The 27,942-nt window shown below is 41.3% G+C and overlaps 1 protein-coding gene across 10 annotated transcripts in view; it reads right to left on the bottom strand.

Annotated features, from left to right (window-relative positions):
- Positions 1 to 419: 419 nt before the first annotated feature.
- Positions 420 to 27,942, bottom strand: part of LOC311016561 (uncharacterized protein) — a 35,238-nt gene continuing 7,715 nt past the window's right edge. Inside the window, exons 9-21 of one of the 10 annotated variants that reach the window (XM_084014318.1) lie at positions 27,584 to 27,806; positions 24,681 to 26,469; positions 23,281 to 23,454; positions 22,623 to 22,796; positions 21,550 to 21,723; positions 21,091 to 21,264; positions 7,121 to 7,294; positions 5,770 to 5,943; positions 4,395 to 4,568; positions 3,848 to 4,021; positions 2,697 to 2,870; positions 2,515 to 2,561; positions 420 to 1,876 (exon numbers count right to left, since the gene is read on the bottom strand). In XM_084014318.1, coding sequence (XP_083870444.1) covers positions 1,353 to 1,876; positions 2,515 to 2,561; positions 2,697 to 2,870; positions 3,848 to 4,021; positions 4,395 to 4,568; positions 5,770 to 5,943; positions 7,121 to 7,294; positions 21,091 to 21,264; positions 21,550 to 21,723; positions 22,623 to 22,796; positions 23,281 to 23,454; positions 24,681 to 26,469; positions 27,584 to 27,806 — 4,149 coding nt within the window. In that variant the 3' untranslated portion in view covers positions 420 to 1,352. Of the gene's footprint in view, positions 1,877 to 2,514; positions 2,562 to 2,696; positions 2,871 to 3,847; positions 4,022 to 4,394; positions 4,569 to 5,769; positions 5,944 to 7,120; positions 7,295 to 7,897; positions 9,663 to 10,634; positions 10,852 to 11,007; positions 11,057 to 12,975; positions 13,114 to 18,347; positions 18,880 to 19,531; positions 19,579 to 19,714; positions 19,889 to 21,090; positions 21,265 to 21,549; positions 21,724 to 22,622; positions 22,797 to 23,280; positions 23,455 to 24,680; positions 26,470 to 27,583; positions 27,807 to 27,942 lie in introns of those variants that run through there. The other 9 variants (XM_084014321.1, XM_084014322.1, XM_084014320.1 and 6 more) reach the window with 9 other exon arrangements.

The following is a 27,942-nucleotide window of genomic DNA, read 5'->3' on the forward strand; positions in this document are numbered from 1 at the left end:
TGTCCAAAACGTCACAAGATCTCAAAGTACAGTATGTTGAAAGAAGTCATAGTATAGTAGGTCGAAAAAAAAAATTGTATTATGTCAACAAAAAATAAAGTTTTATTATAGTATCAAAGAGTCATAAAAGTTAATTGCATAGAATGTCTTTATGGTCATAGTATAGGTCTACAATGTCAAAAAAAAGTCTGAGTTCATGACATCATCCAGAGGTGCTCATGAATTTCACCAACTTGGATTCACTGGATCTAGCAAAACACACATCAGCTGGTTTACCACAGCTGGAGGAACCCAAAAAAAAACAAGCTGTGATTTAATAGCTGATGTTACCAGCGCCAGACCTAGGGGAATCTGGACCTGCAGCAAAGGTTACACAGGCAAGGAGGCACTGTTTAGCCAATAAAAGAATAATCTGTGGATAATGCTCAGCAAGTTTATTTCTCAAATACAAATGTGCAGTTTCAGTCAGATCAGCTGTCTAAAAATATCTGCGTCAGTTAATTTCACATTCATACCAAATCATATGCAACACAAAGTAAATACACATTTACAATAAACTATTTAAAGGCTCTGCATGAAGAAAAATAAATGTGCAATCATAACATTTTCCGGACCTTCTGCTACATAAGACTCTTACACTTGCACTTAACCGCTTCACAGTATTTCACAATATGGCGTGACTATGCCCCGTTAACAAGCGAACATTAGTGAAAACATGCTGGTTCTGATTACAAACTGCTAACTGGTTTAGGCTCTTAAGACAGTATTGATACAACACATCCTTATACATCCAGATGCTAATGTCTGTTATTTACACTAAAAACTACTTTAGAAATTCACTGAATTAAATACATGTACATGTAGAATTTTCCAACCTACTACTGTGAAATAACTCCATATTGATGGTGATCAATAAAAATTTAGATCATGCTTTGTTAGGTCTGTCTGCAAGATGACAAGCTAACATCTTTTAAAATGCTTGTTTTCTGAATGGAGTCTGGATTGATGGATGCTAGGCTATGCTAACAATGTAGCTGTTCCATCAACACTCCAAATAAGGTCACATAAATATGGCAGCACCCTTGTTGTTTGGACCATAGACAGTCTCTGGTTTCTCCACATGGTCTGGTCTGGTCTCTGGACTGATATGAGCTACTATCTTAGAGCTCTGGGGGACCACAGACACAAGAGACATTTGTCTCCTCCATTTAGGATTCAGCAAAGGCTTTAGAGACAGAGTCACACCAATTTCTTGCAATTTGCGTCATTCACATCTTTTCATTGAATCTCTGTATGTAATCACACCATGTGATAATTAGTTTCACGTTCAGTTTGAATGCACAGCTTCAGACCTAAAGAGGAAGCAGAGACACGGATCCAAACCAGACTACGAACCCAGGATAAAGAGGTTCTGTGAATGTGGTATTGAAGGTGTGATGGTGGATAAGTTTGTCAGAGGAGACACTATAGAAGGTCAGAGTGCCAGCAGGAAAGTCCAAATACACTGCTACCACACCAGAGGAGGAGGAGGAGGAGAGGTACGATGTTTTTATGTTTTTGTGAGAGACATAGTAACCAGAATCAGAGCAACTCAGACTCCAGGACTGATCATTCCTTCCAAACAGACAGTCGTCTTCTCCTCTCCTCATGATTCCTCTATAACTCACCGATATATAAACCCCTCCTTCCCACTCGACCTCCCAGTAACAGCGACCAGTCAGACCGTCTCTGCACAGCACCTCAGGACATGAACGAAATCTGAGTGGATGATCTGGATATGGCTGGTCGGGGTTCACATGTCCAACCTTCCTGTTGTTGTCGTACAGTTGGAGCTCTCTGCTGACTGTGTTTGAGTCCAGTTCCAGAACACAGCCATCTGATGGAGAACACAAAACAGCTCAAAGGTTATCATCCATTTCTGTCTCCAACTAAACTATGTCCCCATACAACTAATCTACACTCTCTATTACGTTTCCAGGGAAACGTTGTTTTTTTCTGAACCGAACGGTTGACGTTTGAAACAGTTTTAAGAAACATGGTTAAGGAACCAAACAAAAATGCTGCTAAACTACATAGTTGGTACTATGGCCTAAAATGATTACAATTTGAAACAATACTAAACTCTGGTCTGGTCTCTGGACTAATGTGAGCTACTATCGTAGAGCTCTGGGGGACCAAAGACACAGGAGACATTTGTTTCTACAATTTAGGATTCAGCAACGACAGGACGATCTCAAAACTGAGAGGCTTTAGTCACACAGAGTCACATGAATTTATCTCTCAAATATTTCAACTCGCACAAACATGACAATGACATGAACTTTACGTATTCGCCTCAGTTTCCACCTGGCAGGAATTCAGGTTCATTCGCGTTTTACGACTTTGTATTTAATTGAGCGTGAAAAAACAGCCATGACAAAACAAATGCTACATCCTGATTGAAACGAGATCTTCGTATTTCAGTCATGAACACGTTGAAATCTGGTGCAGCTGAGTTACTTCAAACATACTCACACTTCCTCAGACCAGGTCTCAGTCTCTGCTCTCCACCATAGTCCACGCTGCAGGAAGACATTAAAACACATCCATTCATATCCACCATTAAACCTCAGTCAGAGACGGAGAGACAGTGTGGGAGCTGTTGTCCATCTGTCCTCAAAGAGTGTCCAGTCTGATGTTTGTCCATCTGTCCTTACCTGAGCTTGTCCAGTCTCCGGTCTGAACCCTCCAGTCCAGCAGACAGGAGCTTGTCTCCTGAGTCTCCTAGATGATTGTAGCTCAGGTCTAGCCGTCTCAGATAGGACGGGTTAGAGTCCAGAGCTGAGGCCAGAGAAGAACAGCCGTCCTCTGTGATCAGACAACCTGACAGACTGAAGACACAAACACACTTCGGTCACTTCTGGGGACAGTACATAGACTTATGTCCATGTTTCTTGCATCACTTTTTAAAAAGAGAAAAGGTTATATTTCTCTCTTTTTTGCGTTAAACATTTAAAAATTTAAAAATTTAAAAAGTCTAATGATCTATCAGTTATGGGTCTGGGTCCAGATAGGAAGACATCTGGGTCTCAATCTGGATTGCGCTCCGCCTATAAGTGACTCTTGCTATAGAGGCTTTGACAGCCAGTGTCATCAGAAATGTATGTCTACATGTTGGGGATAAAATGGCATTTTGTCTGAGCCATCCAGAGAAATTAGCAAGATTTAAACATTGAGTTAAATCTGCGGCATCAAAATGTCTGGTTGATACATGTAAGTTGTCAGAATTGATATTCCAATCAGGTGTCAACCTCCGGTTCAGAAAAGCAAAGTGAAGGCTGAAGGTCCTTAAAGCTGCATTCTCTCTGCTGGCCACCAGGGGGATTGTTTTCATGAATAATGTGTTTTCATTGCATCTGCATAGATTTGAGTCTGCATGTGGGTCCTCCCTGCTGCTTCAGCCACCATGACAATAATATTAGTTCATTTCATATAAAACCAAACATACTCAACCATATAAAAGTTGTTAAAATTGTCTCAACCTTGACATCTGGAGTTCAGGCTCACATGTTCATGGATTGAGAGAGACTGACGATTGCAACAACGTTTATAAACATCAGCTGGATTTATAAAACTATTAAAACATCAAACCGCAGGGTAATGAGAAATTATAATTTTGGTTTTGATAAGAGTTTTATGTGCTATAGTGAGATTTTCATTGCTGGCAAGTCATTCCCAGCAGAAATAAAGTTTCATCGGCAGGAGGAAAAGTGCCTTTTTAGAAATAAGAAAAAATGAATATCGGGTGCATGTAAGCGTATTCATTGAAAGCTTAATGGGTAAACTTCTCAAAGTAGTTGAATCTGACCTGAGAGTTTCCAGTCGACAGTGTTGACTCTTCAGGCCATCAGACAGCAGCTTCACTCCTGAATCCTGCAGGTCGTTGTTTGTGAGATCCAGATGTTTTAGACTGGAGGACTGGGAGCTGAGAACTGAAGACAGATCTTCACAGCTTCTCTCTGAGAGGTTACAGCCACTGATTCTGAAGAGGAATCAGAAATTTGTAATAAAACAGTTTGTCACCTTGGATTTATGAGGTTCTAACTGACATTTTTGTCATAATTGAGTTATTCACATATTCGTATTATGTCACAACTTATGTGACGTGTTTTATTTAGGAAAAAACGAAGACAACAGTATTCATAAATTCCAGCTGGATCTATAAAACTATTAAAACATCGAACAGCAGGGCGAAGAGAAAAAAGAAGTTTGGTTTTGACAATAGTTTTGTTTTCTTTCATGATTTTTTCATTTGCTGGCAAGTTGTTACAAGCAGATAGTGTTTCATCAGCAAAAAATGAGTATTTGGTTCATGTTAACATAGTTATTGAAAAATGTGTAATCTTGAATCTGACCTGAGAGTTTCCAGTCGACAGTGTGGACTCTTCAGGCCATCAGACAGCAGCCTCACTCCTGAATCCTGCAGGTCGTTGTTACTCATGTCCAGCTCTTTTAGACTGGAGGACTGGGAGCTGAGAACTGAGGACAGCTCTTCACAACTTCTCTCTGAGAGGTTACCGCCACTGAGTCTGAAAAGGAATCAGAAATGTTTATAAAACATTTACAAACAACTGTTTGTCACCTTGGAATTATGAGGTTCTGACATTTTTGTCATAAATGAGTTGTTCACATATTGTTATTCTGTGACAACTTGGTAACATCTGCGATGGACTGGCGTACTGTCCAGGGTGTACCCCACCTTCACCCAATGTCAGCTGGGATCGGCTCCAGCCCCCCCACGACCCCGAATACAGGATAAAGCGGTAGATGATGGATGGATGGAACTTGGTAACATAATGTAAAGTGCTTAGTGACAGCAGCAAAAAGGAGCAGAGGAAATGTCACGCCAAGGCAACACTTATAAGAAACCTGAAGATCAAGGTCTTGTGAAAGACAACAGGACAAATGCCAGGCAAGTTCAGTGTTGCTAAATCGTTTATTTTCATAGTAAGCTATAATGCTAGCCGGCTAACACTGGTTTCCTATGATTAGTATGGCAAAATTGACAGTAAATAGGAAGCTAGCGTTATCTGGATAGCATTAGCTGCTAGACTACCATTAAGAAGCTAGCATAGGCTGGCTAGCATTAGCTGCTAGACTAACATTAAGAAGCTAGCATAGGCTGGCTAGCATTAGTTGCCAGACTAACATTAAGAAGCTAGCATAGGCTGGCTAGCATTAGTTGCCAGACTAACATGAGGAAGCTAGCATTAGCTGTCTGGCTAATATTATGGAGCTAGCATTATATGTATGTATATAAATGTATAATTTCATAGAAAACATCAAATGTGACTTATTTCGAAACCCTTTCCACCAAATTTTAACTAAAAAAAATATTTCCTTGAAAATCATTGCTTCTTTTCATATTTCACTAGATAGAATCTTATAATGCCAAGCAGAAAGTGAGTTCCTTTACTGTGTAATTGAGTTTTACTGCAGGATAAATTGGTTTTATTTGTGGGATAATTTGTGTTTAGTCATGACAATCATGCTAGACACACCAGAGAGGAGGTTCGGCTTGGTTTTGACCATAATTTAGTTTTCTTTGGTAATTTTTTCTTTTGCTGGCAAGTCGTTATACCAGCAGAAACAGTGTTTCATCAGCCATGTAAATTATTAGTAGGAAAAGTGTCTTTTTAGGAATAAGAGCAAAAAACTGAATATTTGGTGCATGTAAACATAGTAATTGAAAGCTTAATGGCTAAACTTCTCAGAATAGTTGAATCTGACCTGAGACTTTCCAGTCGACAGTGTGGACTCTTCAGGCCATCAGACAGCAGCTTCACTCCTGCATCCTTCAGTTGGTTGTTATTCAGATTCAGATCTCTTAGACTGGAGGACTGGGTGCTGAGAACTGAAGACAGATCTCCACAGCTTCTCTCTGTGAGGTTACAGCCACTGAGTCTGAAAAGGAATCAGAAATTTGATAAACCATTTACAAACAACTGTTTGTCACCTTGGAACTATGAGGCTCTAACTGACATGTTTGTCATAATTGAGTTATTCCCATATTGTTATTCTGTGACAACTTGGTAACATAATGGTTTTACAATGGTGAAACCCTGACAGATTCTAGCAGCAGACACACATGATGTTGTGGAGACTCACTAGACTGTCTGTCTGCTGAGAAATTTAACATGTTTGTTCATCAGGTTATTGCTGCAGCTGGCATATTAGGCTCAATAGTGATAGGTAAACGTCACATTGCTGCAGTGGTGTCGGTTGTATCTTAGTAGTTTCATGAGGCTGCGTGTTTATTAATTGTTTTTTATTATTGATTTTTGTTTCTGTACTCAAACTTCCTATCCAGAGAGCCAACAGTGTTTATGTGTTAAAAAACTGAATGCATTAATTATGCCAATTAATCACCCCCCCTCCCCCCCCCCCCATTCATTTTGACAGCCCTAATATTTAAACATGGAACTGCAGTGAAAAGAAAAACAAGAAGTTTGGTTTTGAGAAGAGTTTTGATTTCTTTAGTGATTTTTTTCTTTTGCTGGCAAGTCAGCAGAAACAGTAGCCCCTTTTACACTGCCTTTTCATTGAGGGATTATGCCTCCTTTATTCCACACCCTCAGAGTGGTCACTCTTCTGGGCAGCAATGAAGGTCGTCTCAGAGGAGAAACGAGGAGAGTCGACCTCAGTGTGAATGCGAGTGACATTTTGCTTGTGCAAAGCCGCCATTGTATGATCAACATGTTGTAAATGATGCACGGCAACTTCACTTGCGCTTGAAGAGATGTGTAAATTTGCACGACTAGCAAAATAACTCAACTCTTGGTTCACCTTCCATTGTTGTTTTGGTGTTCGAAATAATCGTATTTCCAACACTGACACGATAAATAACACTACCGCCAACCATGTCGTGTTACGCCAAACCCTCTCAGGTTCTGCAAAGCCGGGATGCTTTTGTAAAAAAAACTTTAATTATAAATGGTGCAAATCTCTGTGTAAAAACGCCTAGTGTTACATCAGCCATGTAAACAGATTAGTAGAAAAATGCTTTTAAATATATTTGGTGCATGTAAGCGTAGTCATTGAAAGCTTAATGGGTACACTTCTCAAAGTAGTTGAATCTGACCTGAGAGTTTCCAGTCGACAGTGTGGACTCTTCAGGCCATCAGACATCAGCTTCACTCCTGAATCCCCCAGGTCGTTGTTACTCATGTCCAGCTCTTTTAGACTGGAGGACTGGGAGCTGAGAACTGAGGATAGATCTTCACAGCTTCTCTCTGAGAGGTTACAGCCACTGAGTCTGAAGAGGAGTTTAGGACAAAAACAATGTCATACAACTGTTCCGTCACCTTGGAATTATGGATTCATTTTTGTCAAAATTGAGTTATTCACATATTCTTATTCTGTGACAACTTTAGTAAGTAACATTATGTGAGGTTTTTTATTTAGGAAAGATGTTCTATTTCCAAAGTCAAACCAAACCAAATATGAGTTGGCTAGCTGTCAGGCTAATATTTGGAAGCAAGCAACAAAAACATTTCATTCATTGACCTTTAAGCTTAACCAGAAATGATAACTTTTTAATTAGGAAAAAAGATGATTCATCCTTAAACATGAAATAAATGTAAATGCCTTGTGTGAGCAGAAGTGGGTTTAGCAGGTCCTATTTGCATTTGACGCATCTCCCAGAACAAAAAAATAAATATTTTTTTTTTAGAATTTTTGATATTACATAGTATATTTAGGATAAATTTAGAGTTTCCCTATTATTTATTTAAAATACTAGTTCCATTAATATCTTTTGCAGTTGGGAAACTAATCAAATTGGTCAGAATGCACATAGAACCTTGTAATTCCAAGGTGGTTTGTTTTGTTGTTTGCTGAATGAAAAAAATACATTTACACAGCTTTGTTGGAGGCTTGGACCACCGGCAGCAGCCTCGGAAGAGCCTCCTTTGAAGCACAGTATTCCTTCAGGTCAAACACGTCCAGACATTCTTCTGACGACAGTAAGATGAAGACCAGAGCTGACCACTGAGCAGGAGACAGTTTATCGGGGGAGAGATGTCCTGATTTCAGGGACTGTTCTATTTCCTCCACCAGAGAACAATCATTCAGTTCATTCAGACAGTGGAACAGATTGATGCTTCTCTCTGGAGACAGATTCTCATCAAGCTTCTTCTGGATGTACTGGACTGTTTCCTGATTGGTCTGTGAGCTACTTCCTGTCTGTGTGATCAGACCTTGTAGGTGTTTCTGATTGGTCTCGAGGGAAAGACCCATAAGGAAGCGGAGGAACAAGTCCAGGTGCCCCTTTGGACTCTGTAAGGCCTTGTCCACAGCTCTCTGGTGCAGATGTGTTAGTTTAGGTTTGTCTCTGGAGACTTCAGACCACCCAGAGGTTGTGTGTTCTTCTGCCATCAGATTGACACCAGAGTTGATGAAGATCAGATGGACATGAAGAGCAGCCAGAAACTCCTGAACACTCAGATGAACGAAGCAGAACACCTGGTCCTGGGGTATCTGTGTGAACACTCCTGAGTACACTGACGCTTCTCTGATATTCATGCCACACTCTGTCAGGTCGGATTCATAGAAGATCATGTTGCCTTTCTGCAGCTGCTCAAAAGCCAGTTTTCCCAGAGACTCAATCATATCTGGACTCCAGTGTGGATCCGACTCAGCTCCTCCATCATTCTTGACGTTCTTCAGTTTGGACTGAACCACCAGGAAATGGATGTACATCTCGGTCAGGGTCTTTGGCAGTTCTTCTCCCTCCCTGGTCTTCAACACATCCTCCAGAACTGTGTCAGTGATCCAGCAGAAGACCGGGATGTGGCACATGATGTGGAGGCTTCGTGATGTCTTGATGTGGGCGATGATCTTGTTGGCCTGCTCCACATCCATGAACCTCTTCCTGAAGTACTCCTCTTTCTGTGGGTCGGTGAACCCTCTGACCTCTGTCACCATGTCAACACACTCAGGAGGGATCTGATTGGCTGCTGCAGGTCTTGTGGTGATCCAGAGGCGAGCAGAGGGAAGCAGTTTCCCCCTGATGAGGTTTGTCAGCAGCACATCCACCAAGGCGGACTCTGTAACATCAGTCAGGATCTTGTTGTTGTGGAAGTCCAGAGGAAGTCGACACTCGTCCAGACCGTCAAAGATGAACGCAACCTGGAACTCTTCAAACCTGCAGATTCCTTTGGTTTCAGTGAAGAAGTGATGAACGAGTTCCACCAAGCTGAACTTCTTCTCTTTCAGCAGGTTCAGCTCTCTGAAAGTGAATGGAAATATGAACTGAATGTCCTTGTTGGCTTTGTCTTCAGCCCAGTCCAGAGTGAACTTCTGTGTTAACACTGTTTTCCCGATGCCAGCCACTCCCTTTGTCATCACTGTTCTGATTGGTTCATCCCTTCCAGGTATCCCTTTAAAGATGTCTTCTTTTCTGATTGTTGTTTCTCGTCTGGCTGGTTTCCTGGATGCTGTTTCAATCTGTCTGACCTCATGTTTGTCATTGACCTCTGCAGTCCCTCCCTCTGTGACGTGGAGCTCCGTATAGACCTGATTCAGAAATGGGTTTCCTGCTTGAGTGATGTCCTCAAACAAACACTGGGACTTCTTCTTGAGGTTAGACTTGAGTTTACGTTGATGCGCTGCCCCAACGGTTCCTGAATAAACAACAAATGACCACAGTTAGTGGATTCTACAGAACTTTAGTCTATAGTCTAAAATATAGTCCTCAGTAGTAGTGACTTCGTGAGCTTCTTTAATGATTAAATCCTAACTATTGGAGACAAAATCAATCAGGTGCGCCTGATGAAGCAAACATAAAATAAAATAAAATAAAAGACATTTACAACACAAAGGATAGGATACAGCCTTTTGAAATTCAGCTGCAAAGCTCAGTGAATCAGTGGAGCGCCAGAGAAGAAAGAAAGTGCCTCTTGTATCACTTCAATTCTTGAGAAGGTGAGAAGGAGAATCTATCAGGATTCAGGGAAATCCCTACACGGTGCTCAGAGAACCTGACCGGACTTTTCTTAACCTTTTCTTAACATTAGAGGATTACACCAGCTCTCATCATGGCTGACACTTCAGAGTAATTTATTCCGTTATGAGAAAAATACTTTTCGACTGCAGCCACTGAGTCTGACCTCTTGAGGCATCTGCTGGTCACTACAACACAACACAATACAGCATCATAGAAAGAGACGGTAATGATGACGGTTGTGAAAATAGTACCGTTGGGATTTGTAAATATCCTGGTAGGCTAAACCGCATCCTCCAAGCTGAGACGCTGCCATTGAAAACACCAACAAAACATGCAGGTGTCCTGGTAAAAGCCTATTTGAAATGCATCTTTGTTTTTCATCTACCAACCATTTAGAATCTAAATTTTAGATACTCCAGCTGAAAGTCACCAATAAACAGTCACTGGGAAACAGGACAGCAGCTTGTCCTGTTTCTCTGAAACTGTCGTGGTCCTGCCTGAATTCTGTAGAACTTGAGTCTAATATCGATTCTGACAAATGAACATGTAACAACCAGACCAGCCTATTAAGAGTTTGGAAATATGGAGTTCTTCCATGTTGAATCCTTCTCTACTTTTCACCATGTTAAATCTGTTAAAATCCTCTTACTGCTCTGCAGACGGTCAGCCAGCTCCTCCTCCTTCATTCTCCTCAGGAAGTGCAGTGTGATCTTCTGAAACGCCTCTCTGCTGCTCCTCCTCAGCTCTTCATCCTCCAACAACTCCTCGTCCTCACTCTTCAAGCACTCTGGGGAATCTGGACTCAAAACCTTCTGCATATTCTTCAGCTCATTCTTCACAAAAGTGATGATGGTCTTCTCCAGCAGCTGGAACAGAAGGATAAACTGAACATGAAATCTAAAGAACACAACATAGGCTTCATTTGTCAGTCTGAGCAGCACGGAGACTGCTAGAATCTGTTAAGCATGGCATCTGTAGTTGATGTCATTAATAGTGAAAGGTGTGCTTGTACATGTACACACCTTAAAGATGGAGTCCAGGTGTTTTTGATGCTCTGAATTCTGCCGATCTCTGTGGAGAAAGAAGTTTGAACAATAACTAAACCACAACTATATATCTGTATATCAGAAGTGGACTACTATGGTTTGTGGACTACGGTTTTGAAGCCTCGGGTTCGGCATTTTGGCCGTCGACATCTCAGAATTTTTGGAGTGACAGGCGGCAAACCTTACTGGATGTGGATCCATCTGGATAATGATGTGAAGCTGCTAACAAAGTTAGCTTCATAATTCAAGGTCAACTTTACAGCTAAGTGTTAAAGTAATCTTAGTGGCTAACTGCATTGGTAGCATGGTAGCGACCTGTCAATCACCAGGTAGCCCCTCCCCTAAAGGATTCTTTACTTTATGGTCTATTTGACTCTAAATGGACCATCATTTACTAAATGAACATCATGCTGGATTGAAGAAGACTTAAAACTAGGGATTGAGACCAAAGTGTAGCTCAGATTTAGTTAGCGGTCATCATGGAGCTAACATTGTGTATACCCACTGTCGAAAATTATCAATTTTAAATTTGGATTTTAACAAGAGTATAACCAGGGGAGTACTCTGAGATGTTGTAGAATAGTCAAGTAGAGGGCAGTCATTACAGATATTTATAACACAATATGTAGAATTGAAATACTTTGCAGTTAAATGACAAGATCTGGACCTCAAACCACCAACAACTAAATACCAGTTAAATTGGATTTCTGATTTTTAAAACAGTGATTTTGGGGTTTAGCTCCTCTTGGTCCTTGTGTATGTCTTTCTAACACATACTTGACAGATTTTCTATCTCCAGAATATTGCTGCTTGCTTGCCTTGAACTGCCTCTTGAGTGATGATTAAAGACAAAGAAGCTTGTTGTATAGCTAGGGATGCAACCAAACCGATGACTGAGCTTCGTGTATCTAAAAACATTACTTTCCTAACTAAGACAAAATAACATGGATGTAATGTATTAAATTCTTATTTATTTGTTATTTAAAAAAATAATAATTGTGCATTCAAATGGAAATATCAATATATCTACACACAGGCGACTCTTTGGCTCGCTCCATGTTGCTTAACAGTTAACTAAATTCTTCCAGCATGTGACATATGTGCTGCTGACGAATGATAGGATGTGCTGCTACGGAGAAAAAAAAACTGGATCGGCCCGTGGATCAGTTCATTTTTCCGATCCCCTTAATGTTCAATGCACACGTTTAGTTACAGCCCTAGTGCTGTATGTGTGCTTGTGTTTTCTTCGCTCCTCTCACTCTCCAGGTTCCGCCCTCCCAACCTCTGTGTGAAACACACCTGAATCCACTCCCAAATAAAGCAAGCATACAACGTCTGGAGGAGAGCTGTAGACTGGGCAGCAGCAGTGTGCCAGATTACAGTGTTGGTACTGGGTGATTGACAAACAGCAAGAATTATTGTAGTGTGCAGTTATATTTACTCCTTTGTTGAAAGGAGGGTGGTTGGTGGCAATTTGGTTTCTGGTTTACCTTTAACATTGTCCGTTGTTTGTGTAGGTGTACCGGCTTTGTTTCCCACCGAAGTTCACTTTCTGTTTGAACAGCTTATTCATTTCAATTCCTTGTTTGACGATACGTTAGTTTTTATTTTGATATGCCTCTCATCTCCTGGATTAATCTGAGGATGTAACACATTTGCTTCCCATATAAACCTGAATGTTGGCCTGATCTAGTACCTGCGTCTGTTTCTCCCTTCTTACCTGTTACTGGACTTTGACATCATACCCCTTCCTGATTCCTCTACCTGTTTGAACCAAACCGGTCTCACTGACGTAACTTTTCTTTCTCTTTAAAGTTTGATTGTTTATGTATTATTTTGTAGTTTAATCCCAGTTAAAAAGTATCTTGCAGGATTTAGGGCTGGTGGACTCTTAGTCGTTGTTAAAGGGGCATCCTTGAAGGAGAGTATAGTTTAAATTCTTACCTTCCATCAGCAGATTGTTCAGCTTCAAAGTTAATAGTCCCATAGACATTATTTATTGACACACAGTTGGATCCAGGTCCAGGTCCAGGTCTAGGTCCAGGTCCAGGTCCAGGGGAGTCTGGTCTCTGCTGCTGCATCCTGATACAATAAATACAATTTAAGAAATACGTTTGACCAGATTATCAATAGTTAATGTTCATTAATCAGTTTGCTTTGTTCAACATTATATTGATTAGTTAATCTGAGACACTTGTATTAAGTTTAAAAAAACTCAATTATAGAGAGAGAGAGAGAGAGAGAGAGAGAGAGAGAGAGAGAGAGAGAGAGAGAGAGAGAGAGAGAGCATTTAGAGAACTTAAATGACTGTCCCAGATGACGCAAAGCATGCTGTCCCATATTAGCAATAATATTTGATAATACTGAAATAATACTAATATACTGGAAAACATTTAAATTAAACAACAAACTAAAACACATTTTCCAACCACTCAGTTTGTTGCTTGAATGCATCACAAACATGATTTGACAACAGTTAGGAACACTGTCATATTTATGACTTTTGACATGACATTAACATTGTCAGAATCCTATGATGACACTGACAGCTTCTGATTAACATTGGCCCCGCCCCTTCCTGTGACCCCATGAACTCACGTTATTTCAGTCATATGATGTCCACGCTAATCCTAGTAATTGTCTTGATGAGTATTTAGGAAATAAATAGACTGGAGATTAGGCTGTCCCACATTACCGGAATTAATTAATAATTAATCATCTTCAGGACAAGAAGAGGAGCTTGGGTGTATTCCAGAAAGCAAATTTTGCTAAAACTCTGAGTTTGTTAACCCTGAGAAGAGGGATATGAGTTTTCCGTTCCAGAAAGATAGTAAACTTTATGTTTAGGTCAGTTACCACGGCATATTTAACCAGAGGTGGAAGTAACAAAGTACAAATACTTGGTTCCTGTACTTAAGTAGAGTTTTCAGATATCTGTACTTTACTTCAGTATTTATGTTTCTGACAGTGTTTTACTTTCCTCCCTACATTTTAAAACTAATATCTGTACTTTCTTCAACTTACATTTTCAAAACAGGCTCGTTACTTTTGTTTTAGTGCATTTTAGGGGAAATTAGCAATAAAGGATATAAATACACACACACACACACACACACACCCACACACACACACACACACACATGCCTAGATTGCTTTTTTAATGTCAGTTCCAACCTTGAAAGTTAAATAATATTTGTGACCTGACTGTCCATATTTAAGATGAACTGAATGATTAAATTCACATTGTTACACAGTTGGTCTGTTTACAGAGCAGCGTTGGTTGTAACAGCAACAGGAAGAAGGAGCTGCTTGAACTGACGCTGAGTCACTGAACGAGTTGTTTATAATACCACCAACATGGGGAGCGGACGATGCGCTTTCTGTTGTTCATTATTGCAGATTCTCTACCGTCTACCTCAAGTCAACACCGATGTCGATCTTCAGCTGTCAATCATTAGCGGGCGCATTATAATTACGTGCTTAGTGAAAGTCCGGTCGAGTTGTCTTATCACTCCTGTCGTCATTTCTCCTCCCACCTTCCTTGACCTCGTGACGTTACTACCCGAGGTCAAGGAAAAGGCGTTAGGAAAAGGACCTAATTTTTGGACTATTCAACCGTAACCCTGCACGTAACTATCCCCAGAATCACTTCAGAACATGTAGACAACTTGTATTTCCCGTGCCCTTTTCAGCAAAGGAATCACATTTCAGCACAGACAGTCACGTGTTTTCAGAAAAACGGGGGCTCGTTTGTCTTTTGTCACGTGATATATTCTGAAAAATGATAAGGGCCTTATTTGGATACGCCCCGTTTGCTCCACACAGGCCTCGGTGCTCGGACGCACTACCGTTAGCTACCAGCTAACAGACCAGCTGAGCCGTCGTAACGGCTAGCGCCGGTAGCTAAACAGACAATGTTATAACCAGCTAACAGTGTTTCACGTTAGCTACGCGAACGTAGCTCAAAGGTAACGTTTAGTGGCGTTGTAACACCGTTATTATTTGACCATAACATCGGACCCAGCCGATGATAGGTCAGTTACCATGGCACATTTCACCAGAGGTGAAAGTAACGAAGTACAAATACTTGGTTCCTGTACTTGTACTAGAGTTTTCAGATATCCATACTTTACTTACAGTATTTATGTTTCTGACAGTGTTTTACTTTCCTCCCTACATTTTAAAATTAATAGCTGTACTTTCTTCACCTCACATTTTCAAAACAGGATCGTTACTTTAGTTTTAGTGCATTTTAGGCGATTATCGATTATTTATTTTCTTTTTAATGTGAAACGCCGGAAGAAATGACCTTCATAGGGGTTCTTCCACGTTCTACCTTGAGCCAATATGTCAGCCAGTACTATACCGCTATTTCACTTGAGTAAATACATAGAATCGGTACTTTCACCAAGTATCTGTACTTCTACTTGAGCACGTCAACTTCTGACACCTCTGTGTATTTCATGTTGTCTCCAAACACATCCAGCCAGCCAGCGGTGCACAACACAGGGAGTGAAGCCCAGGCAGACCAACGCTAACCTGAACCACAACACAGAACAACCACGCAAGCAGCCGACATATTAGTCAAGTCATAACAAGTTAACATCAACTGTTCGCAGCTTACCTCAGGCCACGGTCGACTGGTTTAAAACAAGCAGGAAGTGCTTTCATTAGTCGTCCACCATATCTATGGTTTTATATGCCCTGCTTCACCTCCCCGCCCGCAGCCCTTGGTATTACGTAACAGCACAAGTTACACGGAGTCCACCTAAGTTTACATGGAGAGCAGAGGGACAGTGGGCGGTGGAGGGGAGGGGTGGTTGGGGTGGTTGAAAGGAACACCCTCGTTTACTTTTAGCCCAAACGAACACGGATCGACCGCCAGTTAAACTTAGCGCTATACTACGTTAGACTGATATCAATGAGACGAAGGCATATTCCACGGGTGATTGCAATACGTCGGCACCGTCTGCAAAAAGAAATAATAAATAGCTGCATCCGTCTTTGATTCATTCTGTTTCTGACCTGGGTTTAGCTCAGGAGGTAGAGCGGGTTGGCTGGACCGGTCCGATCCCCGGCTCCTCCTAGCTGAGTGCCTGGTGTCCCTGAGCAAGACACTTCACCCCAATTGCTCCTGACGAGCTGGCAGTCGCCCTGCGTGGATGACTCCGCCGTGTGAATGTGTGTATGAATGAATGGGTGAATGTCAGGCATTGTTGTAAAGCGCTTTGAATAAAAGCACTATATAAATGAGGCAATTTATCTGTATAGTTAATAGTTTGTATTATATTGTAGAAATGAAAAGTCACTCTCAGGCCAGTTTCCCTGTAAAAATAGCGTCGATTCTCAGAGCTCAGTCTCCCCATCGACCCGATAACAATGGGAAAACAATCAGCCATTACAATCAACACAGACAACATAGACAACAAGGTTATTCTTTATTTAGGAGAGGCTTCATCTGCAGCTTTCAAAGCCCATGGGAAGATAAAAGGGAACTGTTGACTAAATGCAAGTAATCTGAAGCGATACAATCATATACATTCTTCATAAAGTTTATTGATAAACTGTCAATTCAACAGGTAGAGGATTTAGATTGGAGCACTGCTTCTTCTGGTGTTTTGTAATCAACTGGATTAAACTGTGAAGTCAGGTTTATCTATTGTAACACAATGGGGACGCAGACATTTTACTTGCAGTGGAGCTGCTGACTTCTTGTGTGAAGCTCTGAATCCTTCCTGTAAGAAATTAAGCAAAGTCGTTGCATGACTGAGTGGGTAGGGGGGCCTAGTGCCTGAGATGGTATCCTGTTATGAGAGCAGAAGAGGGCAGCACTGAGGAGGGCGTGTGCTGCATTAACAGTCATCCACCTGGACCACATGCTGGATGCAGGTAGTCTTTGAGAAAGGCCAACGGGGCCGCCCTGATCCGACACACTCTTTCCCTTCTGAAAGCCCTTCTCAGAATGAGTGCTTCATCATCTATCACATTATGTAAAAAAAAGAGTGCACCATTGTAAAGAAAGCAGCACGTGTATACGACTATATATATTGCCCTTATGATTGACTTCATTGAAAACACAGTTGAAAAGAATAATGGTCACAATGTTAAAATAATTACAGGAGGCTGAATGGCATTATGTAGCTTTGGTATTTTAATGCAGTTACATAAAAATAAGGCAAATTACATTGATAAGAACATGGAGTAACAGTAAAAAACACATTGGTTTCCAATTGGAGTGACTGCTGACTGAACAGATAGCACCAGAATGAATAAATGTAAACGTATCATTGCTTTATCGGCAATGATACGTTGTAGTTTCTTTGCTTCCTTCTTTTGACAAATGTACTTATCGTAAGTCGCTTTGGACAAAAGCGTCTGCTAAATGACTTAAATGTAAATGAATAAAGCCTGGCTGTTAGCCTGGTCTGGAGCAGGCTAACTGCACAGAATACATCTCCGTGGTAACTTATGTGCCTCTGCTTTCATGAAACCAAGTCACGGCTAACTTTAGCTAGAATAACTGGAAAATCCCAGCTTAATGCGCTGTCTAGGTTTTGTGCATAACACTAAATTCCTGCGGTTTCCTATCTTATCATCGTAAAGTTAATGTCCGTAACGTTGCTGTGAGACGAGAATAAAATACATAAACCTTTAAAACAAAACTAACTTCAACAACTCACTTATTAAGGGCTCTTCAACTTTCACGCCCAAACCTCACATTGAGGGTCAACAGGTCAAAAACAAACAGGAAAGCACTCTATGTTGACATTAATATATTAATATATATCGCAGGATATGTGGTTCTCTCTTGTGTTGGATTCCCTGCATACACACCATAATACTGAATACTTTAAGATTTATACATAAAGGATACAAAATAATTTATCAAAATAAAATAATTATCTGCAATATTAATGTACAATTAAGAGATTATCTTCATGATTGAAAGCATGTGTTGTTGTCTTAGAGCTATAATTGTGAATATATTCAACCAATATCTTTGTTTTCTTTCTCTATTTTATTATTATTATTTTAATTCTAGACAGAGACAAGTGTCTTAGATTCCTTCCCTTGAATAAAAAGTCGTATTGTTGTATCGGTAGAAAAATAGACATTAGCCTCTTCTCTCAAAGGTCCAGATTAGAGCAAGTTTAAAACTGGACCCAGGTAAAATGGCTGCCATAAGTTATGCCTTGTTAGGTCTGTCTGCAACAAGACAAGCTAACAACTTTTTAAATGCTTCTTTTCTGAATGGATTCACCACGTGAAAAAAATTAGCTGACTAGCTAATAGCTGCTTTGCGTTTGGTGTGAACACAGCTTCAGACCTAAAGAGGACGCAGAGACACTGATCCAGACCCGACTGCAAACCCAGGATAAAGAGGTTCTGTGAATGTGGTGTTGAAGGTGTGGAGGTGGATCAGTTTGTCAGGAGAGACACTATAGAAGGTCAAAGTGCCAGCAGGAAAGTCCAAATACACTGCTACCACACCAGAGGAGGAGGAGGAGGAGAGGAACGATGTTTTTATGTTTTTGTGACAGACATAGTAATCACGAGCAGTGCAACTCAGAATCCAGGACTGATCATTCTCTCCAAACTCAGAGTCTTCTCCTCTCCTCACGATTCCTCGATAACTCACGGATATATAAGCATATCCTTCCCACTCGACCTCCCAGTAACAGCGACCAGTCAGACCGTCTCTACACAGCAGCTGAGGCCATGAGACAAATCTGTCTGGATGATCTGGATATGACTGGTCGATGGTCGCACGTCCAACCTTCATGTTGTTGTCGTACAGTTGGAGCCTTCTGTTGACTGTGTTTGTGTCCAGTTCCAGAACACAGCCATCTGATGGAGAACACAAAACAGCTCAAAGGTTATCATCCATTTCTGTCTCCAACTAAACTATGTCCCCATACAACTAATCTACACTCTCTATTACGTTTCCAGGGAAACGTTGTTTTTATCTGAACCGAACGGTTGACGTTTGAAACAGTTTTAAGAAACATGGTTAAGGAACAAAACAAAAATGCTGCAAAACTACATAGTTGGTACTAAAAATCTCACAGTTTGGCCTAAAATGATTACAATTTGAAACAACACTAAACTCTGGTTTGGTCTCTAAACTAATATGAGCTACTATCGTAGAGCTCTGGGGGACCAAAGACACAGGAGACATTTGTTTCCTCAATTTAGGATTCAGCAACGTCAGGACAATCTCAAAACTGAGAGGCTTTAGTCACACAGAGTCACATGAATTTATCTCTGAAATATTTCAACTCGCACAAACATGACAATGACATGAACTTTACGTATTCGCCTCAGTTTCCGCCTGGCAGGAATTGCGGTTAATTTGCGTTTTACGACTTTGTATTTAATTGAGCGTGAAAAAACAGCCACGACAAAACAAATGCTACATCCTGATTGAAACAAGATCTTCGTATTTCAGTCATGAACACGTTAAAATCTGGTGCAGCTGAGTTACTTCAAACATACTCACACTTCCTCAGACCAGGTCTCAGTCTCTGCTCTCCACCATAGTCCACGCTGCAGGAAGACATTAAAACACATCCAATCATGTCCACCATTAAACCTCAGTCAGAGACGGAGAGACAGTGTGGGAGCTGTTGTCCATCTGTCCTCACCCGAGTGTCGAGTCTGATGTTTGTCCATCTGTCCTTACCTGAGATTGTCCGGTCTCCAGTCTGGACCCCTCACTCCAGCAAACAGGAGCTTGACTCCTGAGTCTCCTGGATGATTGTAGCTCAGGTCTAGCCGTCTCAGATAGGAGGGGTTAGAGTCCAGAGCTGAGGCCAGAGAAGAACAGCCGTCCTCTGTGATCAGACAACCTGACAGACTGAAGACACAAACACACTTCTGTCACTTCTGGGGAAAGTACATAGACTTACCTTGACGTCCATTTGTCCACTTTTAAGATTAGAAAAGTTATTTTTCTCTTTTTTTGTTGTTGATTTTCTTACTGGGTGGGATAAGCGTGGCTGAGTGGAAGGTTTTTAGTATGTATTTTTATTCTTTCTATCCTATTTTCTATTTGAGGTCACTGTGTGAAGGGAAACTGCAAAATAAGAATTTCAGTGTGAACTGTTTCTACTGTGTGTGTGTGTGTGTGTGTGTGGCAATAAAAACAAGTGAAATGATTCAGCATACAACCATCTGAAACAGTGTAGTGACGGTTTACACTCCAGCAGTAAAATGGAAATGCTCCGTCATAATTTAATAATTCTCACTAATCTATCAGTTATCAGTCTGGGTCCAGATAGGACGGGGTCTGGATCTGGACAAGCTCCACCTATTAGTGACCCTTGCTATAGAGCTTTTTACAGCCAATGTCATGAAAAATGCATTTGCACATGTTAGCATTAAAATACCATTTTTTTCTCAGCCATCCAGAGAAGTTAGCAAGTTTTAAACATTGAGTTAAAACTGTTAGCAGCATCAAAATGTCTGGTTGTTTCATGTTAAGTTGTCGGAATTGATATTCCAATCAGGCATCAACCTCCAGTTCGGAAAAGTGAAGTCAAGGCTGGAGCTGCATTCTCTCTGCTGGCCACCAGGGGGGTTGTTTTCATTAATAATAATAATGTGTCTTCATTGCATCTGCATAGATTTGAGTCTGCATGTGGGTCCTCCCTGCTGCTTCAGCCACCATGACAATAATATTAGTTAATTTCATATAAAACAAAACACACTCAACCATATTAAAATTGGTTAAAATTGGCTCAACCTTGAGAGCAGAGACACTCTGGTGTTGTAATTCAGGCTCACATGTTCATGGAGTGACGTTCACAAACGTAGACTGACGTTTGCAACAGCATTTATAAACATCAGATGGATTTATAAAACTATTAAAACATCTAACAGCAGAGAAAAGAGAAATAAGAGTTTTGTTTTCTTGAGTGATTTTGCTTACAGTGTTTCATCAGCCATGTAGGCAGATTAGTAGGAAAAGTGTCTTTTTAGGAATAAGAGCAAAATACAGAATATTTGGTGACAGTAAACATACAATGGGTAAACTTCTCAAAATTAGTGGAATCTGACCTGAGAGTTTCCAGTCGACAGTGTTGACTCTTCAGGCCATCAGACAGCAGCTTCACTCCTGAATCCTGCAGGTCGTTGTTACTCATGTCCAGCTCTTTTAGACTGGAGGACTGGGAGCTGAGAACTGAAGATAGATCTTCACAGCTTCTCTCTGAGAGGTTACAGCCACTGAGTCTGAAGAGGAATGAGAAATTTGTGATAAAACAATGACAAACAACTGTCCGTCACCTTGGAATTATGAGATTCTAACTGACATGTTTTGTCAAAATTGAGTTCCAACACTAACATCACATCTTAAAAAAGTGATGAAAAAATCTCTTTGTATTCCTTGAAAATTATTGCCATCTTTTCATGTTTTACTGCAGAACGTGAGTTCTTATGCTGCATTCACGCCAAACATGAAGTGATATTTGAGTTTGACTGCAGGATAAAATGTGTTTAAAAGTAATTGAATCTGACCTGAGAGTTTCCAGGTGACATTGTTGACTCTTCAGGCCATCAGACAGCAGCTTCACTCCTGAATCCTGCAGGTCGTTGTTACTCAAGTCCAGCTCTTTTAGACTGGAGGACTGGGAGCTGAGAACTGAGGACAGACCTTCACAGCTGCACACTGAGAGGTTACAGCCACTGAGTCTGAAGAGGAATCAGAAATTTGTGATAAAACAATTGTTTGTCACCTTGGAATGATGAGGTTCGACCTGACATTTTTGTCATCATTGAGTTATTCACATATTCTTATCATGTGACAACTTAGTAACATTATGTGAGGTGTTTTGTTTAGGAAACAAAAAAGTTCTAGTTCCAAAGTCAAACCACCTTGGTTCTATAAGGTTCTACGTGTGAGCCTATCAGCACCTCAAATGCACACAGGAAGACCAATCCGGTTCTGCTTCTTTGTCATGTTGCTGTGTGCACTGCTCAGTGGCAGCAGCAAAAAGGAGCAGATGAAATAATGTCACCTCAACGCGACGCTTCTAAGAAACCTAGAAATCGTGGTCTTGTAGCTGAAGATAGGTATATTTGAGTTTGATTGCAAGATAACTGTATTTTATTTGTGAGATCATTTGTGTTTAGTCACAGTATTCTAGATGCACGGAGAGGAGTCGGGGCTTATCTCCATGAAGTAACCAACCAGATTTTATCCATCATGGCTGAAATTACCACTATTGCTAATTGTACATGTTGTGAAGTCCCAGACACAAGGAGACCAAATGCAGTCACGTCTGCGTTCATAGCCTCATGACGACAACAGCATTTATAAACGTCCGCTGAATTTATAAAACTATATAAACATTGATTGGCAGCGAAAAGAGACAATAGTTTAGGTTTTGACAGTAGTTTTGTATTCTTGAGTTTTTTTTTTCTTTTTCTGGCAAGTCATTGTCAGCAGAAACAATGTTTCATCAGCCATGTAAACAGATTAGTAGCAAACGTGTCTTGAGGAATAAGAATAAAAAACTGAATATTTGATGCATGTAAACTTAGTAATCGAAAGCTTAAGGGATAAACTTTTCAAAGTAGTTGAGTCTGACCTGAGAGTTTCCAGTCGACAGTGTTGACTCTTGAGGCCAGCAAACAGCAGCCTCACTCCTGAATCCTGCAGGTCGTTGTTACTCAAGTCCAGTACTCTTAGACTGGAGGACTGGGAGCTGAGAACTGAAGACAGATATTCACAGCTTCTCTCTGAGAGGTTACAGCCACTGAGCCTGAAGAGGAATCAGAAACAGTAACAAACAACTGTTAGTCACCTTGCAATTATGAGGTTCTAACTGTCCATCCATCAGATACCACTTTATCCTGTATTCAGGGTTGCGGGGGGTCTGGAGCCGATACCAGCTGACATTAGGCGAAGGCAGGGTACACCCTGGACAGGACGCCAGTCCATTGCAGGGCCAACATGTAGAGACAGACAACCATTCACACTCACATTCTCTACGGGCAATTTATACAGGCATCAACTAACCTATCCCCATCCTGCATGTCTTTGGACTGTGGGAGGAAGCCGGAGAACCCGGCGAGAACCCACGCTCACACGGGGAGAACATGCAAACTCCACACAGAAGGAACCCAAACCCGGGACCCTCTCCCGCTTCTAAGATCTTTTTTTTCAATTTCAGGTCATATTTGATGCATGTGAACGTGGTCATTTAAAGCTTAATGGGTAAACTTCTCAAAGTAGTTGAATCTGACCTGAGAGTTTCCAGTCGACAGTGTTGACTCTTCAGGCCATCAGACAGCAGCTTCACTCCTGAATCCTGCAGGTCGTTGTTACTCATGTCCAGATCTCTTAGACTGGAGGACTGGGAGCTGAGAACTGAGGATAGATCTTCACAGCTGCACACTGAGAGGTTACAGCCACCGAGTCTGAAGAGGAATGAGAAATTTGTGATAAAACAATTGTTTGTCACCTTGGAATGATGAGGTTCGACCTGACATTTTTGTCATCATTGAGTTATTCACATATTCTTATCATGTGACAACTTAGTAACATTATGTGAGGTGTTTTATTTAGGAAACAAAAAAGTTCTAGTTCCAAAGTCAAACCGCCTTGGTACTATAAGGTTCTACTTGTGAGCCTATCAGCACCTCAAATGCACACAGGAAGACCAATCTGGTTCTGCTTCTTTGTCATGTTGCTGACTCTTATAAGAAACCTCAAGATCAAGGGTTTGTGAAAGACAGTAGGACAAATGCCAGGCAAGTTCAGTCTTGCTAAGGAGTTTATTTCCATTATTAGCTACCATGCTAGCCAGCTAACACTGGTTTCTTATGATTAGTATGGCAATATTAGGAATAAATAGGAAGTTAGCATTATCTGGCTAGCTTGTCCTAGCAATAAAGCTAGGACAAGCTGGCTATTTTTAGCAGCCAGGCTAATTTTAGGAAGCAAGCATAAACTGGCGAGCATTAGTTGCCAGACTAACATTAAGAAACTAGCATAAACTGCCTGGCATTAGCTAACGGACTAACATAAGTCGAGCAAGTCTGACTGTGGGATTGATTGGTTATATTTGTGGAATAATTTCCGTTTAGTAACGTCACTTATGCTAGACGTGCCACAGAGGAGGCGGGGCTCATCTCATCCTTATTGGCTAAATTAACCACTATTGCTGCTGTGTACATGTTGTGAAGTCCCAGATATGGTGGGAAACCAAACGGCATCCTGTCTGAGTTCATAGCCTCATGGCAACAGAATGAGAATCTCAACACTGATACACACAGCGTCACAAATTTCTTGTTCAAGGTAAAATATTAGAACACATTTTGACACGTACATGCCCTGTACATGTCTTGTCATTTGCGCTGCCCACTCTTGGCTTCTATGTGTGGCTTTGCATTGATTTTGAAGGCAATCACACCACGTGACAAATTCCCTTTGTGTTTGGTGTGAACAGCATTGGGGTTAGAAGTGAAATTCAGGATTTTGATGTTGTACGTTTAGGGTGTCACTTATGTATGAAAAAAGACTTGTTCCATATGTATATATATTGCATACATTTGGGAAAACTAATCAAATTGTTCAAAATGCAGATAGAACCTTGTAATTCCAAGGTGGTTTGTTGTTTTCTGAATGAAAAAAATCTATTTACAGAGCTTTGTTGGAGGCTTGGACCACCGGCAGCAGCCTCAGGAGAGCCTCCTTTGAAGCACAGTATTCCTTCAGGTCAAACACGTCCAGACATTCTTCTGACGACAGTAAGATGAAGACCAGAGCTGACCACTGAGCAGGAGACAGTTTATCGGGGGAGAGATGTCCTGATTTCAGGGACTGTTGGATCTTCTCCACCAGAGAACAATCATTCAGTTCATTCAGACAGTGGAACAGATTGATGCTTCTCTCTGGAGAAAGATTCTCATCAAGCTTCTTCTGGATGTACTGGACTGTTTCCTGATTGGTCTGTGAGCTACTTCCTGTCTGTGTGATCAGACCTCGTAGGTGTTTCTGATTGGTCTCGAGGGAAAGACCCATAAGGAAGCGGAGGAACAAGTCCAGGTGCCCCTTTGGACTCTGTAAGGCCTTGTCCACAGCTCTCTGGTGCAGATGTGTTAGTTTAGGTTTGTCTCTGGAGACTATAGACCACAATGAGGTTGTGTGTTCTTCTGCCATCAGATTGACACCAGAGTTGATGAAGGTCAGATGGACATGAAGAGCAGCCAGAAACTCCTGAACACTCAGATGAACGAAGCAGAACACCTGGTCCTGGTACAGTCCTCTCTCCTCTCTAAATATCTGTGTGAACACTCCTGAGTACACTGACGCTTCTCTGATATTCATGCCACACTCTGTCAGGTCGGATTCATAGAAGATCAGGTTGCCTTTCTGCAGCTGCTCAAAAGCCAGTTTTCCCAGAGACTCAATCATATCTGGACTCCAGTGTGGATCCGACTCAGCTCCTCCATCATATTTGACTTTCTTCAGTTTGGACTGAACCACCAGGAAGTGGATGTACATGTCGGTCAGGGTCTTTGGCAGTTCTTCTCCCTCCCTGGTCTTCAACACATCCTCCAGAACTGTATCAGTGATCCAGCAGAAGACCGGGATGTGGCACATGATGTGGAGGCTTCGTGAGGTCTTGATGTGGGCGATGATCTTGTTGGCCTGCTCCTCATCTCTGAACCTCTTCCTGAAGTACTCCTCTTTCTGTGGGTCGGTGAACCCTCTGACCTCGGTCACCATGTCAACACACTCAGGAGGGATCAGATTGGCTGCTGCAGATCTTGAGGTTATCCAAACGTGAGCAGAGGGAAGCAGTTTCCCCTTGATGAGGTTTGTCAGCAGCACATCCACCAAGGCAGACTCTGTAACATCAGTCAGGATCTTGTTGTTGTGGAAGTCCAGAGGAAGTCGACACTCGTCCAGACCGTCAAAGATGAACGCAACCTGGAACACTTCAAACCTGCAGATTCCTTTGGTTTCAGTGAAGAAGTGATGAATGAGTCCCACCAAGCTGAACTCCTTCTCTTTCAGCATATTCAGCTCTCTGAAAGTGAATGGAAATATGAACTGAATTTCCTGGTTGGCTTTGTCTTCAGCCCAGTCCAGAGTGAACTTCTGTGTTAACACTGTTTTCCCGATGCCAGCCACTCCCTTTGTCATCACTGTTCTGATTGGTTCATCCCTTCCAGGTATCCCTTTAAAGATGTCTTCTTTTTTGATTGTTGTTTCTGATCTGGCTGGTTTCCTGGATGCCGTTTCAATCTGTCTGACCTCATGTTGGTCATTGACCTCTGCAGTCCCTCCCTCTGTGACGTGGAGCTCCGTGTAGACCTGATTCAGTAGGGTTGGCTTTCCTGCTTTAGTGATGCCCTCAAACAAACACTGGAACTTCTTCTTGAGGTTAGACTTGAGTTGACTTTGATGCGCTGCCCCAACGGTTCCTGAATAAACAACAAATGAACACAGTTAGTGGATTTTTCCGACAAAAAAACGGAAAAATTGCGTTTGACGGTAAGCGGGCGGCATTTCGGTACCTAACACCACCACACAAAGTAACCCAAATGTAGCTACATGTTGCAAAATGAATTCATGCCACGAAAGATGAATCACTTGACATGACTGAGTCTGTCTGAGTGTCACTCCTCTTGACCATGAAAACGCATGTTGTGCAATGAACTGGCAATCCATTGAGGGCACATGTGCTTCGAGCAACAGCTGTGTTGTGACATGAATACAATGAAAGGGGGGAGTGCGAGTGCGACATCTAGTGGCTGGATGTTATCAATGTTGTCAATAGCACAAAAAAATCATAACTATTGGAGACAAAAATCAATCAGGTGCACCTGATAAAGTCAACATAAAATAAAATAAAAGACATTTACAACACAAACATAACTGGAAGGATACAACCCTTTGCAGTGCAGCTGCAAATCTCAGTGAGTCAGTGGAGTGCCAGAGTAGAAAGAAAGTGCCTCTTGTATCGGGTCAATTTGCAGTTTTGGTTTGGTTGAGAAAGGACAATTCACCAAAACTGACTATAAGCCAAAGGCAAAAAAAAAGGATGGAAATATGATGGCTGAGGTCGAAAAGTCAAACAATGTCCTCATGTCTTTTCCTCACCACTTTCCTTCAAACTCGAGGGAAAACGTCATAAAGTGGAAAGGGGAGAAAGGAAAAGAAAAGGAAAGAAAGATGAACTCATCAGGATTTAGGGAAAGATGTCCGCGGTGCTCAGAGAACCTGACTGGACTTTCACTAAGCTACGTCATTAGAATGAGACAGCTGATGATCGGCAGCTGACGATTAACAGCGGATGATGAATTGATTAAATTATGGAGAAGTGGGTGGATCTATTTCACTCCTTTTAGGAGATTTAATATTTGCATATGTTGATTATGAATGTTGTTTATAAGAATTATCTTCGCTGTATTTACATTTCATTGTATTTGTTATTTTAGTTTCATTTAAAAAAATATTTGTAACATGATTGAAGTAAAAGTTAGTATCTACCAACCATTACTTTTCACCATGTTAAATCTGTTAAAATCCTCTTACTGTTCTGCAGACAGTCAGCCAGCTCCTCCTGCTTCATACTCCTCAGGAAGTGCAGTGTGATCTTCTGAAACGCCTCTCTGCTGCTCCTCCTCTGCTCTTCATCCTCACCATCCAACAACTCCTCGTCCTCACTCTCCAAGCATTCTAGGGAATCTGAACTCAGAACCTTCTGCGTATTCTTCAGCTCGTTCTTCACAAAAGTGACAATGTTCTCCTCCAGCAGCTGGAACAGAATGATAAACTGAACATGAAATCTAAAGAACACAACATAGGCTTCATTTGTCAGTCTGAGCAGCACAGAGACTGCTAGAATCTGTTTAGCATGGAATCTGTAGTTGATGTCATTAATAGTGAAAGGT

This window comes from Eutrigla gurnardus (assembly GCF_963514095.1).
Source record: "Eutrigla gurnardus genome assembly, chromosome: 7".
NCBI classification, from domain to species: Eukaryota; Metazoa; Chordata; class Actinopteri; order Perciformes; family Triglidae; genus Eutrigla; species Eutrigla gurnardus.